General features: G+C 50.0%; 1 protein-coding gene across 3 annotated transcripts in view; it reads left to right on the top strand.

The window, feature by feature from the left end:
- INCENP (inner centromere protein) overlaps positions 1 to 15,944 on the top strand; it is a 46,542-nt gene that overhangs the window by 7,440 nt on the left and 23,158 nt on the right. For 2 of the 3 annotated variants that reach the window (XM_086383510.1, XM_086383512.1), the window contains exons 1-4: positions 7,420 to 7,541; positions 10,762 to 10,912; positions 11,306 to 11,419; positions 12,246 to 13,030. In XM_086383510.1, coding sequence (XP_086239636.1) covers positions 10,773 to 10,912; positions 11,306 to 11,419; positions 12,246 to 13,030 — 1,039 coding nt within the window. In that variant the 5' untranslated portion in view covers positions 7,420 to 7,541; positions 10,762 to 10,772. Of the gene's footprint in view, positions 1 to 7,419; positions 7,542 to 10,761; positions 10,913 to 11,305; positions 11,420 to 12,245; positions 13,031 to 15,944 lie in introns of those variants that run through there. The other variant, XM_086383511.1, reaches the window with a different exon arrangement.

Raw genomic sequence — 15,944 nt, 5'->3', positions numbered from 1 at the left:
TGATGCCATCCAGCCCTCTCATCCTCTGTCGTCCCCTTCTCCTCCTGCCCCCAATCCCTCCCAGCATCAGAGTCTTTTCCAATGAGTCAACTCTTCGCATGAGGTGGCCAAAGTACTGGAGTTTCAGCTTTAGCATCATTCCTTCCAAAGAAATCCCAGGGCTGATCTCCTTCAGAATGGACTGGTTGGATGTCCTTGCAGTCCAAGGGACTCTCAAGAGTCTTCTCCAACACCACAGTTCAGTAGCATCAATTCTTTGGCACTCAGCCTTCTTCACAGTCCAACTCTCACATCCATACATGACCACAGGAAAAACCATAGCCTTGACTAGACAGACCTTTGTTGGCAAAGTAATGTCTCTGCTTTTAAATATGCTATCTAGGTTGGTCATAACTTTCCTTCCAAGGAGTAAGCGTCTTTTAATTTCATGGCTGGAGTCACCATCTGCAGTGATTTTGGAGCCCCAAAAAATAAAGTCTGACACTGTTTCCACTGTTTCCCCATCTATTTCCCATGAAGTGATGGGACCAGATGCCATGATCTTCATTTTCTGAATGTTGAGCTTTAAGCCAACTTTTTCACTCTCCTCTTTCACTTTCATCAAGAGGCTCTTTAGTTCCTCTTCACTTTCTGCCATAAGGGTGGTGTCATATGCATATCTGAGGTGATTGATATTTCTCCCAGCACTCTTGATTCTAGCTTGTGTTTCTTCCAGTCCAGCGTTTCTCATGATGTACTCTGCATATAAGTTAAATAAACAGGGTGACAATATACAGCCTTGACGAACTCCTTTTCCTATTTGGAACCAGTCTGTTGTTCCATGTCCAGTTCTAACTGTTGCTTCCTGACCTGCATACAGATTTCTCAAGAGGCAGGTCAGGTGGTCTGGTATTCCCTTCTCTTTCAGAATTTTCCACAGTTTATTGTGATCCACACAGTCAAAGGCTTTGGCATAGTCAATAAAGCAGAAATAGATGCTTTTCTGGAACTCTCTTGCTTTTTCCATGATCCAGCAGATGTTGACAATTTGATCTCTGGTTCCTCTGCCTTTTCTAAAACCAGCTTGAACATCTGGAAGTTCACGGTTCAGGTACTGTTGAAGCCTGGCTTGGAGAATTTTGAGCACTACTTTACTAGCGTGTGAGATGAGTGCAATTGTGCGGTAGTTTGAGCATTCTTTGGCATTGCCTTTCTTTGGGATTGGAAAGAAAACTGACCTTTTCCAGTCCTGTGGCCACTGCTGAGTTTTCCAAATTTGCTGGCATATTGAGTTCAGCACTTTCACAGCATCATCTTTCAGGATTTGGAATAGCTCCACTGGAATTCCATCACCTCCACTAGCTTTGTTCGTAGTGATGCTTTCTAAGGCCCACTTGACTTCACATTCCAGGATGTCTGGCTCTAGGTCAGTGATCACACCATCGTGATTATCTGGGTCATGAAGATCTTTTTTGTACAGTTCTTCTGTGTATTCTTGCCATCTCTTCTTACTATCTTCTGCTTCTGTTAGGTCCATACAATTTCTGTCCTTTATCAAGCCCATCTTTGCATGAAATGTTCCTTTGGTATCTCTGATTTTCTTGAAGAGATCCCTAGTCTTTCCCATTCTGTTGTTTTCCTCTATTTCTTTGCATTGATTGCTGAAGAAGGCTTTCTTATCTCTTCTTGCTATTCTTTGGAACTCTGCATTCAGATGTTTATATCTTTCCTTTTCTCCTTTGCTTTTCACTTCTCTTCTTTTCACAGCTATTTGTAAGGCCTCCCCAGACAGCCATTTTGCTTTTTTGCATTTCTTTTCCATGGGGATGGTCTTGATCCCTGTCTCCTGTACAATGTCACGAACCTCATTCCATAGTTCATCAGGCACTCTATCTATCAGATCTAGGCCCTTAAATCTATTTCTCACTTTCACTGTATAATCATAAGGGATTTGATTTAGGTCATACCTGAATGGTCTAGTGGTTTTCCCTACTTTCTTCAATTTCCGTATGAATTTGGCAATAAGGAGTTCATGGTCTGAGCCACAGTCAGCTCCTGGTCTTGTTTTTGCTGACTGTATAGAGCTTCTCCATCTTTGGTTGCAAAGAATATAATCAATCTGATTTCGGTGTTGACCATCTGGTGATGTCCATGTATAGAGTCTTGTCTTGTGTTGTTGGAAGAGAGTGTTTTCTATGACCAGTGCATTTTCTTGGCAAAACTCTATTAGTCTTTTCCCTGCTTCATTCCATATTCCAAGGCCAAATTTGCCTGTTACTCCAGGTGTTTCTTGACTTCCTACTTTTGCATTCCAGTCCCCTATAATGAAAAGGACATTTTTTTGGGTGTTAGTTCTAAAAGGTCTTGTAGGTCTTCATAGAACCATTCAACTTCAGCTTCTTCAGCATTACTGGTTGGAGCACAGACTTGGATTACTGTGATATTAAATGGTTTGCCTTGGAAATGAACAGAGATCATTCTGTCGTTTTTGAGATTGCATCTAAGTACTGCATTTCGGACTCTTTTGTTGACCATGATGGCCACTCCATTTCTTCTGAGGGATTCCTGCCCGCAGTAGTAGATATAATGGTCATCTGAGTTAAATTCACCCATTCCAGCCCATTTCAGTTAGCTGATTCCTAGAATTTCGACATTCACTCTTGCCATCTCTTGTTTGACCACTTCCAATTTGCCTTGATTCATGGACCTGACATTTCAGGTTCCTATGCAATATTGCTCTTTACAGCATTGGACCTTGCTTCTATCACCAGTCACATCCACATCTGGGTATTCTTTTTGCTTTGGCTCCATCCCTTCATTCTTTCTGGAGTTATTTCTCCACTGATCTCCAGTAGCATATTGGGCACCTACTGACCTGGGGAGTTTCTCTTTCAGTATCCTATCATTTTGCCTTGTCATACTGTTCATGGGGTTCTCAAGGCAAGAATACTGAAGTGGTTTGCCATTCCCTTCTCTAGTGGACCACATTCTGTCAGATCTCTCCCCATGACCAGCCCGTCTTGGGTTGCCCCACAGGCATGGCTTAGTTTCATTGAGTTAGACAAGGCTGTGGTCCTAGTGTGATTAGATTGACTAGTTTCTGTGAGTATGGTTTCAGTGTGTTTGCCCTCTGATGCCCTCTTGCAACACCTACCATCTTACTTGGGTTTCTCTTACCTTGGGCGTGGGGTATCTCTTCACGGCTGCTCCAGCAAAGCACAGCCATTGCTCCTTACCTTACGAGGGGTATCTCCTCACCGCCGCCCTTCCTGACCTTCAGCGTGGGATAGCTCCTCTAGGCCCTCCTGCACCCGCGCAGCCACGGCTCCTCGGGTGTGGGGTTGCTCCTCTCGTCACCATCCCTCCCTGCTGCCGTCCCTGACCTCGGACGTGGGGTAACTCCTCTCGTCGCCGCCCCTGACCTCAGACGCGGGGTAACTCCTCTCGTCATGAATCAAGGCAAATTGGAAGTGGTCAAACAGGAGATGGCAAGAGTGAACACTGACAATCTAGGAATCAGCGAACTAAAATAAGCAATAAGCAAGCTCCTTACTGCCAAATTTAGACTTAAATTGAAGAAAGTGGGGGAAACCACTAGACCATTCAGGTATGACCTAAATCAAATCCCTTATGATTATACAGTGGAAGTGAGAAATAGATTTAAGGGTCTAGATCTGATAGAGTGCCTGATGAACCATGGAATGAGGTTCGTGACACTGTACAGGAGACAGGGATCAAGACCATCCCCAAGAAAAAGAAATGCAAAAAAGCAAAATGGCTGTCTGAGGAGGCCTTACAAATAGCTGTGAAAAGAAGAGAAGCAAAATCCAAAGGAGGAAAGGAAAGATATACCCATTTGAATGCAGAGTTCCAAAGAATAGCAAGTAGAGAGATTAGAAAGCCTTCCTTAGTGATAAGTGCAAAGAAATAGAGGAAAATAATAGAATGGGAAAGACTAGAGATCTCTTCAAGAAAATTAGAGATACCAAGGAACATTTCATGCAAAGATGGGCTCAATAAAGGACAGAAATGGTATAGACCTAACAGAAGCAGAAGATATTAAGAAGAGGTGGCAAGAATACACAGAAGAACTGTACAAAAAAGATCTTCACTACCCAGATAATCACAATGGTCTGATCACTCACCTAGAGCCAGACATCCTGGAATGTGAAGTCAGGTGGGCCTTAGGAAGCATGACTACAAACAAAGCTAGTGGAGGTGATGGAATTCCAGTTGAGCTATTTCAAATCCTGAAAGATGATGCTGTGAAAGTGCTGCACTCAATATGCCAGCAAATTTGGAAAACTCAGCAGTGGCCACAGGACTGGAAAAGGTCAGTTTTCATTCCAATCCCAAAGAAAGGCAACGCCAAAGAATGCTCTAACTACTGCACAACTGCACTTATCTCATATGCTAGCAAAGTAATGCTCAAAATTCTCCAAGCCAGGCTTCGGCAATACATGAACGTTGAATTTCCAGATGTTCAAGCTGGTTTTAGAAAAGGCAGAGGAACCAGAGATTAAATTGCTAACATCCATTGGATTATCAAAAAAGCAAGAGAGTTCCAGAAAAACATCTACTCTGCTTTATTGATTATGCCAAAGCCTTTGACGGTGTGGATCACAATAAACTGTGGAAAATTCTGAAAGAGATGGGAATACCAGACCACCTGACCTGCCTCTTGAGAAATCTGTTTGCAGGTCAGGAAGCAACAGTTAGAACTGGACATGGAATAACAGACTGGTTCCAAGTAGGAAAAGGAGTATCTCAAGGCTGTATATTGTCACCCTGCTTATTTAACTTATATGCAGAGTACATCATGAGAAACGCTGGATTGGATGAAGCACAAGCTGGAGTCAAGATTGCTGGGAGAAATATCAATCACCTCAGATATGCATATGACACCACCTTTATGGCAGAAAGTGAAGAAGAATTAAAGAGCCTCTTGATGAAAGTGAAAGAGGAGAGTGAAAAAGTTGGCTTAAAGCTCAACATTCAGAAAACTAAGATTGTGGCATCTGATCCCATTGGTCAGTTCAGTTCAGTCGCTCAGTCGTGTCCGACTCTTTGCGACCCCATGAACTGCAGCACGCCAGGCCTCCCTATCCATCACCAACTCCCGGAGTTCACTGAAACTCATGTCCATCGAGTCGGTGATGCCATCCAGCCATCTCATCCTCTGTCGTCCCCTTCTCCTCCTGTCCCCAATCCCTCCCAGCATCAGAGTCTTTTCCAATGAGTCACCTCTTCGCATGAGGTGGCCCAAGTACTGGAGTTTCAGCTTTAGCATCATTCCTTCCGAAGAAATCCCAGGGCTGATATCCTTTAGAATGGACTGGTTGGATCTCCTTGCAGTCCAAGGGACTCTCAAGAGTCTTCTCCAACACCACAGTTCAAAAGCATCAATTCTTCGGCGCTCAGCTTTCTTCACAGTCCAACTCTCACATCCATACATGACTACTGGAAAAACCATAGCCTTGACTAAACAGACCTTTGTTGGCAAAGTAATGTCTCTGCTTTTCAATATGCTATCTAGGTTGGTCATAACTTTCCTTCCAAGGAGTAAGCATCTTTTAATTTCATGGCTGCAGTCACCATCTGCAGTGATTTTGGAGCCCCAAAAAATAAAGTCTGACACTGTTTCCACTGTTTCCCCATCTATTTCCCATGAAGTGATGGGACCAGATTCCATGATCTTAGTTTTCTGAATGTTGAGCTTTATGATCCCATTACTTCCTGGCAAATAGATGGGGAAACAGTGGAAACAGTGGAAGACTTAATTTTGGGGGGCTCTAAAATCATTGCAGATGGTGACTGCAGCCATGAAATTAAAAGATGCTTGCTCCTTGGAAGGAAAGTTATGACCAACCTCGACAACATTTAAAATGCAGAGACATTGCTTTGCCAACAAAGGTCGGTCTAGTCAAGGCTATGGATTTTCCAGTAGTCATCTATGGATGTGAGAGTTGGACTGTAAAGAACGATGAGAGTCCAAGATTTTATTCTTTTGAACTGTAGTGTTAGAGGAGACTCTTGAGAGTCCCTTGGACTTCAAGGAGATCCAACCAGTACATCCTAAAGGAAATCATTCCTGAATGTTCACTGGAAGGACTGATGTTGAAGCTGAAACTCCAGTACTTTGGCCACCTGATGCAAAGGGCTGACTCATTAGAAAAGACCCTCATGCTGGGTAAGATTGAGGGCAGGAGGAGAAGGGGACGACAGAGGATGAGGTGGTTGGATGGCATCACCAACTCAATGGACATGAGTTTGGGTAAACTCCAGGAGTTAGTGATGGACAGGAAGGCCTGGCGTGCTGCAGTCCAGCGGGTCGCAAAGAGTCGGACACGACTGAGTGACTGAACTGAACTGAGTGGCTCAGTTAGTAAGGAATCTGCCTTCAGTGGTGGGCCAGGGTTCCATCACTGGGTGGGGAATGTCCCCTGGAGAAGGAAATGGCAACCCACTCCAGTATTCTTGCCTGGAGAATCCCATGGACAGAGGAGCCTGGTGAGCTACAGTCCACAGGGTCAGCTATAGTCCATGGAGTCTCAGGAGAGTCCAACACGACTTAACGACTTAACTATCACCAGAAAGGTATGTGTAGAATTGTTAGCTTCTTCTCTTGATATTTGCCTTTTAGCAGGTCATCGCATTGCAGATTAATGACTTCCAGTTGGAGATTAAGTGGAAAGTCCTGAATAACAGAGTTAAATGGATTATGAAATAATGGAAATTTCCTCTGCATTTGCATCAAAGTCTGAAAAAGTATGCTGGAACTGCAGTTTGAGGTTGGCAATTTGTGTGGAAATGGAAATGTGGATTCTTAATTTAACCTTTGACAGCATGGAAAGCATATAAGCAATTTGGCTTCACTTGTGACTCAGACAGTGTTAATTGTTATGGAAACAATTTCTCTGTATTATAAATCTTGCTGTCTTGCTTTGTAATTTTAAGTTGAAATCATTAAGAAACATCATCGTATATATTATTTCTGTAAAATGGCTGAGGTCGGCCCATATTGAGGACACAGTTGGGTGAAGAAATGGCAAAGTGAAGACTCCCGAAAAGAGCACTATCCACAAATAAGGCCTCCCTCACCGATCTTCCAGGTCCCTCAGGGCACTCGCAATGCACGCTGGGACTTGTAGTTCTGGCGTGTGAGGTCTTGCGCGCGCAACCCCCACCTCGAGCGATCTCCTCTCTAGGCCGCGCGCCGCTGTTCCCGGAAGCTGTACAGGTTAAAGTTTCAACGCTTCCTCTCCCTTCCTCTTAGTCCGGTAGACTGCCAATCCACGTAGCCAATCGATGGCCTGACTGGTGCTTCCTTTTACTTGATTGGCTTAGAGTTTTGCAGCCGCCCAGACAAACTTGACGGGGATTGGTCGAACCTTCAGTTTTGAAAATCGTAGGTTTGGCCCGCGCTGTACCGCCCCGTTTGTTCACTGCAGCCGCAAGCCTTGGAGGCCGGGAGCCGTGGGGCTTGGGCCGGCTGGGATTTGTGTTGGGAGGGTCGGCGGACTTGGATCGCAACAGCAGTTAAGGAGACGCGGTGCAGTCAAGTGAGTCTGCGCGGGCGGCCGGCGGGGCTGGGGGGTCGTTAGCAATTTGTTATCCCTCCGCAAGCCCTGGACTGGGGGACATGACCTCCCTTATCCCCCGTTGCGGCCTGCAGGGGATGGGTCACCTCTTCCAAGTGACGAGGTGCCCTGCCTTGGTCCTGGGGCCCAAGATGACCCCACCCCCCTCACTCCCTGTCCAAGAAAATAACCCCGTCCCCTCCCCCTCCAGGTGCCTTTTATTGACCTGGACAAGAAGCACCCACCGACCGGGTGTTTGGCGGCATTGTACCAGATGGCATTTCTGTACAGTTAACCCTGGCTCACCACCTCCCTTATCGGCTGAGCAGCATTTTAAATTGACCCATTTCCGGAGGCCAGTGCTGACTTGTCACTCCCCAGGCCCGTTTACTGACAGTGGCCTTCTCTGGGGCGCCCAGTCAGAACTTAGGGCCTACCTTTCCGATTGAAATGGAGTAGGCGGCAAAGCTTGAGGTTAAGAGCACAGTTTAAATCCGGGCCCCTCCCTTGACTTGCCCGAAGACTTGGCGTTAACTTCAGTCTGCCTCAATTTGCTCATCTGCACCAGGATCTCCTTGGGGTTGTGGCGAGAATAAAATGAGATGATGCTCCACCCGAGCATGGAGCAGGTGTCTTTACAGAAAGCAGCTATTACGAACCTCCTTCACTGAGGTGTGGTCAGGGTTGGCTGGTGGACTTCCCGCACCTTCAAAAGAACAGGCATTGTGAAGGAGGGCCGTGGGGCTCTTAATGTATGACGTGAGAAAAGTATTGGGAGAGGAAGATGAGCCTCCTTCACCCTTGGTGGGATGTAAGGTGCTTTGGGTTTTTATCCAGGTTCTTAGAGGGGACTGAGAAGATTTTTATTGCTTTTCCGGGGACCCTCATTCTCAACACTGATCACCTTTCTCAGGATCATCTCTGATGTAATGGCAGTGACCCTTTTTAAATAGGCTGAGGCTGCTGAAAACAAACCTCCTTATGGAAGGAGCTCAAACACTTTTTTGCACTTTGTGTAAGAAGCCCTGACCCACTTTGCCATTTACTTTTTTAAATAAAAGAGCAAATCCTTGCTTTCCATAGCACAAAGTGTTTTGTGTTCCTTAAACAGGTCTCTTTCCTAGCCTTAAACTGGATTCCTGTCGTTAGCCAGGGCTGAGCGCTGGGACAGAGGGACTGGGGGCAGTCAGAGGGATGGCAGCCAAGAGGCTGTGCTGTGACTGCAATCTGCACACCTGTCTCTGCCCAAAGCCTCTGCCATCCTGCCCAGTTGATCCTGCCCTGATGGGTGCTGCTCTTGGCTCCTCTCAGTAGAGCTTTGGGTGAGAAAGGCGTGCTCTAACCTGTGTAGAATGGCCTCATTTGGTGTCCCTGTGTGTGTGTGTCTTTTGGGAGGGAGTTAGAGTGGCTGTAGAATGTTTATTTCTAGGTGTACAGTTCATAGATGGATCTGTTCATTCAACAGGTATTCTTTTTGTGCCAGGCACCCTGCCAAGCTCTGGGCTTCAAAGCTACGAGCAAGACAGATCAGGGCTTGCCCTCAGGGAACAAATGCTTAGTGGACAGAGACAGGTAGTCCGAAAGCAGATACGTCGTCACCTGAGTGTCGTGCAAAGTATTGAAATTGGTGGATAGGATGGTGGCTGGTAGTCAGGTCCTCCCTGCGTTGCTGAGAGCCAAGTGCTGAGGAGTGAGCTGTACCAAATAGACAGAAGGTTCCAGGCAGAGGGCAGAGCTTGCTCGAAGAACCCAGGCCAGTGTGCCCTGGAAATCAGGCCCCGGGAAGGCAGTCCTATGAGGCTGCAACAGCACCTGGCGTTAAGCCCTTTATAGGGGTCGGTGACTTAGCCCCTCTGTCAAGAACTTCCTGTCTTAGGTAGAGGCCGAGCTGTGTGTGGTTCTTGATTTTGCAGGTGTCGATCGGGGTGGTGGGTCACTGCCATGGCATGAGACATGCAGTCTGTTGTTATGGCTTGTGACTGCCACCTATTAATTCGTTCCTCCATTCATTGCCTCAGTTGAGATATTTATTGAGCCCCTGCTATGAACCAGAATAGAACATCTTTTCTTTGCCTGAGGCTTTGGTGATAATTTTATAACTGAGTTTTGAGGAGAATATCTGAGTTTCTAGTTGTTTGTTTTTGTTTGTTTGAGTTGCTAGTTTCTTAAGAAATTAAGACATAGAAAGCAAGCTTATGGTTACCAAAGGGGAAAGGGGGGAAGAGATAAATTAGGAGCTTGGGATTAAAATATACACACTATGATATACAAAATAGAAACCAACAAGAACCTACTGTATAGCCCAGGGAACTCTACTCAGTATCTTTTAATAACCTGTAATGAAAAAGAATAGATATATATGTATCTGTAAACTGAATCACTTTGCCACGTGCAAATCAGCTATACGTCAGTAAAAATTATTTTTAAAAAATTAGGGGAAAACTAATTTTGTATTTTATACTGCCTGATATTTCTAGACTAAGTTTTCTAAAAAACAAGACATTGCTTATCCACTTTCCTCATGCTCCCTCATCCATCCGAAGGCGTTTCAGTTCAAGGGAGAGAGTTATAGGGGCTCCTTAGAGAAGAGCCTGTCTCTGGACCACCACTTTCTTACCCACTCCTTTGGAATGCAGATCTGTCATTTACTAGCATCCACGAGAGGCAGTTGGATTCGATGTTCTTTGACCTGACACCTGGGGTTAGCTTGTGTGTACCTCAAGTGTTAGTCACTCAGTCGTGTCCAACTCTTTGCAGTCCCTTGGAATGTAGCCTGCCAGGCTCCTTTGTCCATGGGATTCTCCAGGCAAGAATACTGGAGTGGGTTACCATTCCCTTCTCCAGGGGATCTTCCCTATGCAGGGATCGATCCCTATGCACTGCAGGCAGATTCTTTACTGTCTGGGCCACCAGGGAAGCCCCTAGGTGTCCCTTAAGGTGGCCCTCAATCACCTTCAGGCAGTAAGAGGAGTGGGTAAGAGCAGGCCTGTGTGTGGGCAGGTCAAGGGGTCCTACCTGGTGGGACTGCAGTTTCTCCTGAACCCAGGAAGGCCATTTGTAATGAGGTCCATTGATCCCAGAATTGCCTGGGCAGCATGGACTTCTGTGGAAAGTGTCGTATGGGGCTGGGGAGGGGTTGGTGTTTGAACAATGTGAAGATTCCAGCCTGAGCCCCCATGTCTCTTGTCTCTGCTTTCTCCAGGCAGAGCCACCATGGGGACAACAGCCCAGGGGCCCATTCACTTGCTGGAGCTATGTGACCAGAAGCTCCTGGAGTTTGTCTGCAATGTGGACAATAAGGACATGGTGTGGCTGGAGGAGATCGAGGAAGAGGCCCAGCGCATGTTCACCAGGTGCGGGGCTGGGGGGGCGGCGGCAAGAGGGGGGCGCCCTGGCAGGACGCACCGCTGCCTGGCTGCTGCGGCTTTAGGGCACTTCCCCACCTGCCGGGCAAGACAGGCTGCCAGGGGTCCTTCCTGAGTGCCCCAGATGCTCGGGCTAGGGAGAGGGGTTGGCCTGCGCCTCAGAAGGTAGGGCTGCCTGGCAACCTTGCTCCCCTGCTTTGTCTACCTGAGGAAGCCCCAGGTGCCTGGCGGTGACTCTTACGCAGCCTTGGAGCGCTTGCTTGGTACTGGTCACCCCAGCTTGCCCAGCAGCTGTCAGGAAAGGGGCAGCTGTCTGGCTGGGTGGGGGAGGGGCAGTGGTTTCCAGGCAGCCTCGACCATCACTGTCTTCGTACCAAACAGAGAATTCAGCAAAGAGCCTGAGCTGATGCCCAGAACGCCTTCGCAGAAGAACCGACGGAAGAAGAGACGAATTTCTTCCACTCAGGACGAAAACAGAGACCCCGTCCGGAAAAGGTAGGAGGGGCGGGAGGCTTGGTGGCCACAAGGAGAGTTTGATTCAAAGGTGTTAACTGAGATCAGGAGCAGTGGGCACTGCGTGCGCCATGCTGAGGGAAATGAAGCAGGGCTGGAGACTGTGGAGTCCAGAGCTTGTGTGCGTTAGGTAGGGGTGGTGTTTGATCTGGGCCTCGGAGGATGGGGAGGGTTTCTGGAGGTGGGAGAAGCAAGAGAATCTGACTTTCTGCTTGGGGGAGAGTGACCAGAGGTGTAGACTGGGGGCTGGCTGTCTCCCAGCTCCCTGTTGCTATGCTGGTTCTAACTGCCCCTGTAACGACCGTGGGTTTCAGAGTACCAGGGGAAAGAGGCTGGGTCTTGGAGTCAGATGGTCCTGGGTGTACACCTCAGCTCTGCTGCGTAGCAACTGTGTGTCCTTGGGTTAATGTTCCACCTTTCTGAACCTCAAGTTTCTGAAATCTAAAGTGAGGATGAGGGTCCCTGCCTCCCGGGGACTGTCTGGTGGATTAAGCGACAGAAGGAGCGATTCCGCCAGCAGGGTGCTTGGCCCAGTCTGACCCAGTCAGCAGGAGGTTTATGGGAATTTAATCTTCCCAGCGGTCTTGTGAGGACTGGCATCATCCCAGTTCACAGATAGGGAGACTGAGGCTCAGAGAAGAGCACCTGGGGTGTCTTGGCTACAGGTGGCAGAGCCTGAATTGGAACCCCAGTCTTCTGCCTCCAAGCTTCAGAGGCCCCTGGAGTTGGCAGCTCCTCCAGCTGGAATTGTGGGCAGCCTCCCCGCTTCACTGGGTCGCCTCAGCTTCTGCTCCGCCCCCTCTACCAGGTTGTCCCGCAGAAAGACGCGGAGCAGCCAGCGGATCTCCCGGCACCTCCGCAGCAAGGACAAGGTGGAGAAGCTGGCCACGATGGTGGGCGAGAACGGCTCTGTCCTGCAGCGCGTGACCCGGGCTGCCGCTGCAGCGGCGGCCGCCTCTGTGGCTACCGCCCCTCCTTCACCCACCTGCAGGTCTCCCACTGTCCTGACAAAGAATCCCAAGGAGAGCCCAACCCAGTGCCAGCTGGTGCCTGCGGTAGAGATCGGTGCCAGTGAGCGCAGGAGCGCCGAGCAGTACCTCGATCACCTCCAGTCTGCCCTGGCTCCGACCTCTACCCTGGCCCCGGCCTCCCACATCCCCTCGAGCTCGGATGAGGATTCAACACCCCAGAAGGCAGAGGCGGGAAGGCTGGAGTCTGTCACCGTGAGCTCCCTGATGACTACACCTCGGGACCCCAAGGGCCGAGGGGCCGGGGCAGGAAGGTCTGCCTCCAAGCTCCGGATTGCGGTGGCCGCCCCAGGCCCGCAGGACTCACCCAGCTCTCCCGCCTCCCCATGGCGGGAGCGGGTGCTGGCTCCCCTCCAGCCAGATAACTTCTCCACCCCAGTGGGAGCCCGTGTGGACCGGCAGTCCGTGCGGCGCAGCCTGATCGCCCCATCCTCCCCGGGCCCCCAGGCCTCCCTGGCCCAGAATCGCTCCCCAGTTTCCAAAGAAGAGAGCACCGTCCGACGATCAAGCAGAAGGATCGCCAGGAAGGCTGCCAAAGAGCCAACTGCCTCCGCCCGCATCATCTGTGAGTCGTGGCTCGGCGTGGGGCAAAACTGCAGAGGGTGGTCCTTTGTGCCTGGCTCAGCGGAGGGTGTCGGGGGCCCTCTAAGTAAGGAGCTGTCCACAGAACTTTCTGTGATGATGTGACTGTCCCAGATCTGTGCCATCCCACACAGTAGCCACTAGCTAGCCACGTGTGGCTATAGAGCCTTCAAAATGTGGCTCCTTTGATCGAGGAGCTGAATTTTTAGTTTTATTACGTTTTATTTATTTCTGATTTAAGTTGCCACACAAAGCTCGTGGCTGCCATGTTGGACAGAGCAGATTTGATCCAGCGCTTTTGTTTTCCGAAAGAGAAAATTGAGGTCCAGCGCTGTTTTCCAGTGTCCCCATGGTTAATGCCATGCTGAGCTCAGACCTGGGCCTGTCCCCCAGGGCCGGCGTGTTCCCCTTCCCTCCTGCCCAGACTCTCTTAGATTCAGCCTGCTTATGGACCACCTCCTGTTGGCATAATTGTAGGGCCTGGAGATACCGAGGTGAAGAGAGATGAATTCTGGGAGGGACACATGGCTGGGTTTGAGTGCCAGGTTGACCCTTTACCCGCCCCGTGACCTCGGGCAAGTTACAGGAATTCCTTCACGAGCTTCAGTTTCTCGTGTGTCGGCTGATAATAATAGCATCACCTCAAAGGGTCCTTGGGAGGTTTTCTTGTTAACGCACATAGGATGCTTAGAACAGTGGCTGCACGGAGAAGGGGCTGTGACGTTAGCTGCTTTGTCATCATCTGATCCCAGCTCCAGGGATCCTTGTCCCAGGTGGGAGCAGGTGTCGTGGGCCACAGAGAAGGACAGGCAGCTCTAAGAGTCAGGGCTGTCTGCATGGAGGAGGTGGGGTCTGAGCTGGGAGGGTTGCGAAGGCTTCCTGGGCTTTTGCCTAGTGGAAAAATTCAGGAAAAGGTATTCCTGGCAGAGGGAACATCTTGTATGGAGACCCTGAGGCCTGAACTGGCCAGTGGTGGGGTATCTGGGACTCGAGCTTGACCGCACGAAGGATGTGGCCCCTCAATGGTTGTTGGAAGGTTTCAGCACTGTGTGAAAAACAGCCAAGAAGAGAAGGAACAGGGCAGAGAGTCCAGGGAGGAGGCTGCAGGGTCCAGCAGGAGGGCGATGAGGTCCTGGGGTGGTGGAGGGACAAGCCAGGCTTTTACGTTAATGAAACTGAGGCTTGAGGAGGCCACTGAGTCTGTTAAGTTGGGAAGCTGGGGTTAGAGCCCCCTGTGTTTCGTCCTTTCTAGGATGGCGGGCCACTTGCCAAGGAGGCCAGGTGGAAAACCTCAGGGCGGGCATCAGGCAGGTGAGGGCCTGGCCCAGTTTCTTCCCTCCCTGGGGAAGGGCTTGCTCCAGGGTCTGGGGCTCAGGGACACATAGCCAGCAGCCCATGCAGACCTGTGGTCTGACACACTGACCATACTTGGATTCTCAGAAGGGCCCAGATGGTTCTGACCTGTCTTGGGGATGGGGATTTCCTTAGGTGTGAATCTCATCCTGGGCCCAAGGGGGAGAGCAGACCTGGAATTCTAGAGGGAGGGTCAGGGAGAGACCCTCAAGGCCCTCCCCACGCTTCTGGTTCAGACATCTGGATACTCTTAAGCCAGTCTTTTCCCTGGAGAAGGAAATGGCAACCCACTTCAGTATTCTTGCCTGGGGAATCCCATGGAGGGGAAGCCTGGTGGGCTGCAGTCCATGGGGTCGCAAAGAAGTTGGACATGACTTAGTGACTGAACAACTTGGCCCCCGCCCTGAACACAGGTGGGCTTCAGTCCTATGGAAGGAAGACAGTCAGACAAGGTGGTTAAGCCCTGGAGACACTAGAGCCTGCAGGACCTGGGGCATACCCTTCTCAGAACCTCAGTTTTCCCATCTGTTAAATGGTAAGAATGCCTGCCTTGAGTGTGGGTAGAAGACCCATCTTAGTGGTTGGGTATGGTACAGCTCATTCATGCAAAACAAAACTAGATGATAAAACCACAGTCAGCCTGTGTCCCTACAGCTCAACCGAGGAGTGGCCTAGCTGAGCCTCCTAGGGCGCTCAAGGATGTGGAGCAGGGAAGGGCGAGAGGGCTTCCTGGAGGCCTTCCTGACACCCGGGCCCTGGGACTTAGCTGGGTGGGCAGCTTAGAGGTGGGGGTCTTAGTTTGGGTTCCCCGGAAGCAGCCCTCAATGTCAGGATTTGAGAAGAGCCTGTTACTATGGGAGGGAGAGGAAGCACCTGCAGCAGGGGCCACCAGTAACGGGACTGGCGCCTCTGGAGCCAGTGTGGAGCCCTTGGGAGGGGCTGCTGGGTGGAGGCATTAACCCCTGAACTCCTGGCACGGAGCACGGTTGGCCACACTTCACTGGGCAAAGAAGTGGTCTCTAAAGTGGTCGGGTGGGGCCAGGGCCACTGCCCCCGGTTTCTGCAGGGCTTTTACAGGCCGGGCTTCTCCCCAGGTGCCCCGCCCAGCTCTGCATGGGGAAACAGCCCCTCGGCCCCTCTCTAGGCCTTCGCCCTGCCACCATACCTGTTCTAAAGCCCTAATGGCTTGAGTCAGCACTTAACATTCCAGAGAAGTCTTTGCACACTTCTGTGTGGTCACATGGGCGTCTTCTCACCTTTCAGCCCCCTCATCAGCAAGCCCTGAGCTGGGATGGGAGGCAGGGGGTGGGAGGAGTCTCCTGGCTGCGGACACCGCAAATAGGAGCCTGCCCCTGTTCTCCACCCAACTCCCCCAGGCCTGCCTCCCCACTAGTAAAAGTCGCTCAGTCTGTCTGACTCTGCGACCCCATGGACTATAGTCTGCCAGGCTCCTCTGTCCATGAAATTTTCCAGGCAAGAATACTGGAGTGGGTTGCCGTTCCCTTCTCCAGGGGATCCTCCCAACCCAGGGATCAAACCCTGGT

Source organism: Bos grunniens, chromosome 29, assembly GCF_055505025.1.
Source record: "Bos grunniens cultivar Pamir isolate PY7600 chromosome 29, Bosgru_T2T1.0, whole genome shotgun sequence".
Taxonomy (NCBI): Eukaryota; Metazoa; Chordata; class Mammalia; order Artiodactyla; family Bovidae; genus Bos; species Bos grunniens.
This window is presented reverse-complemented; position numbering and strand designations above follow the sequence as displayed.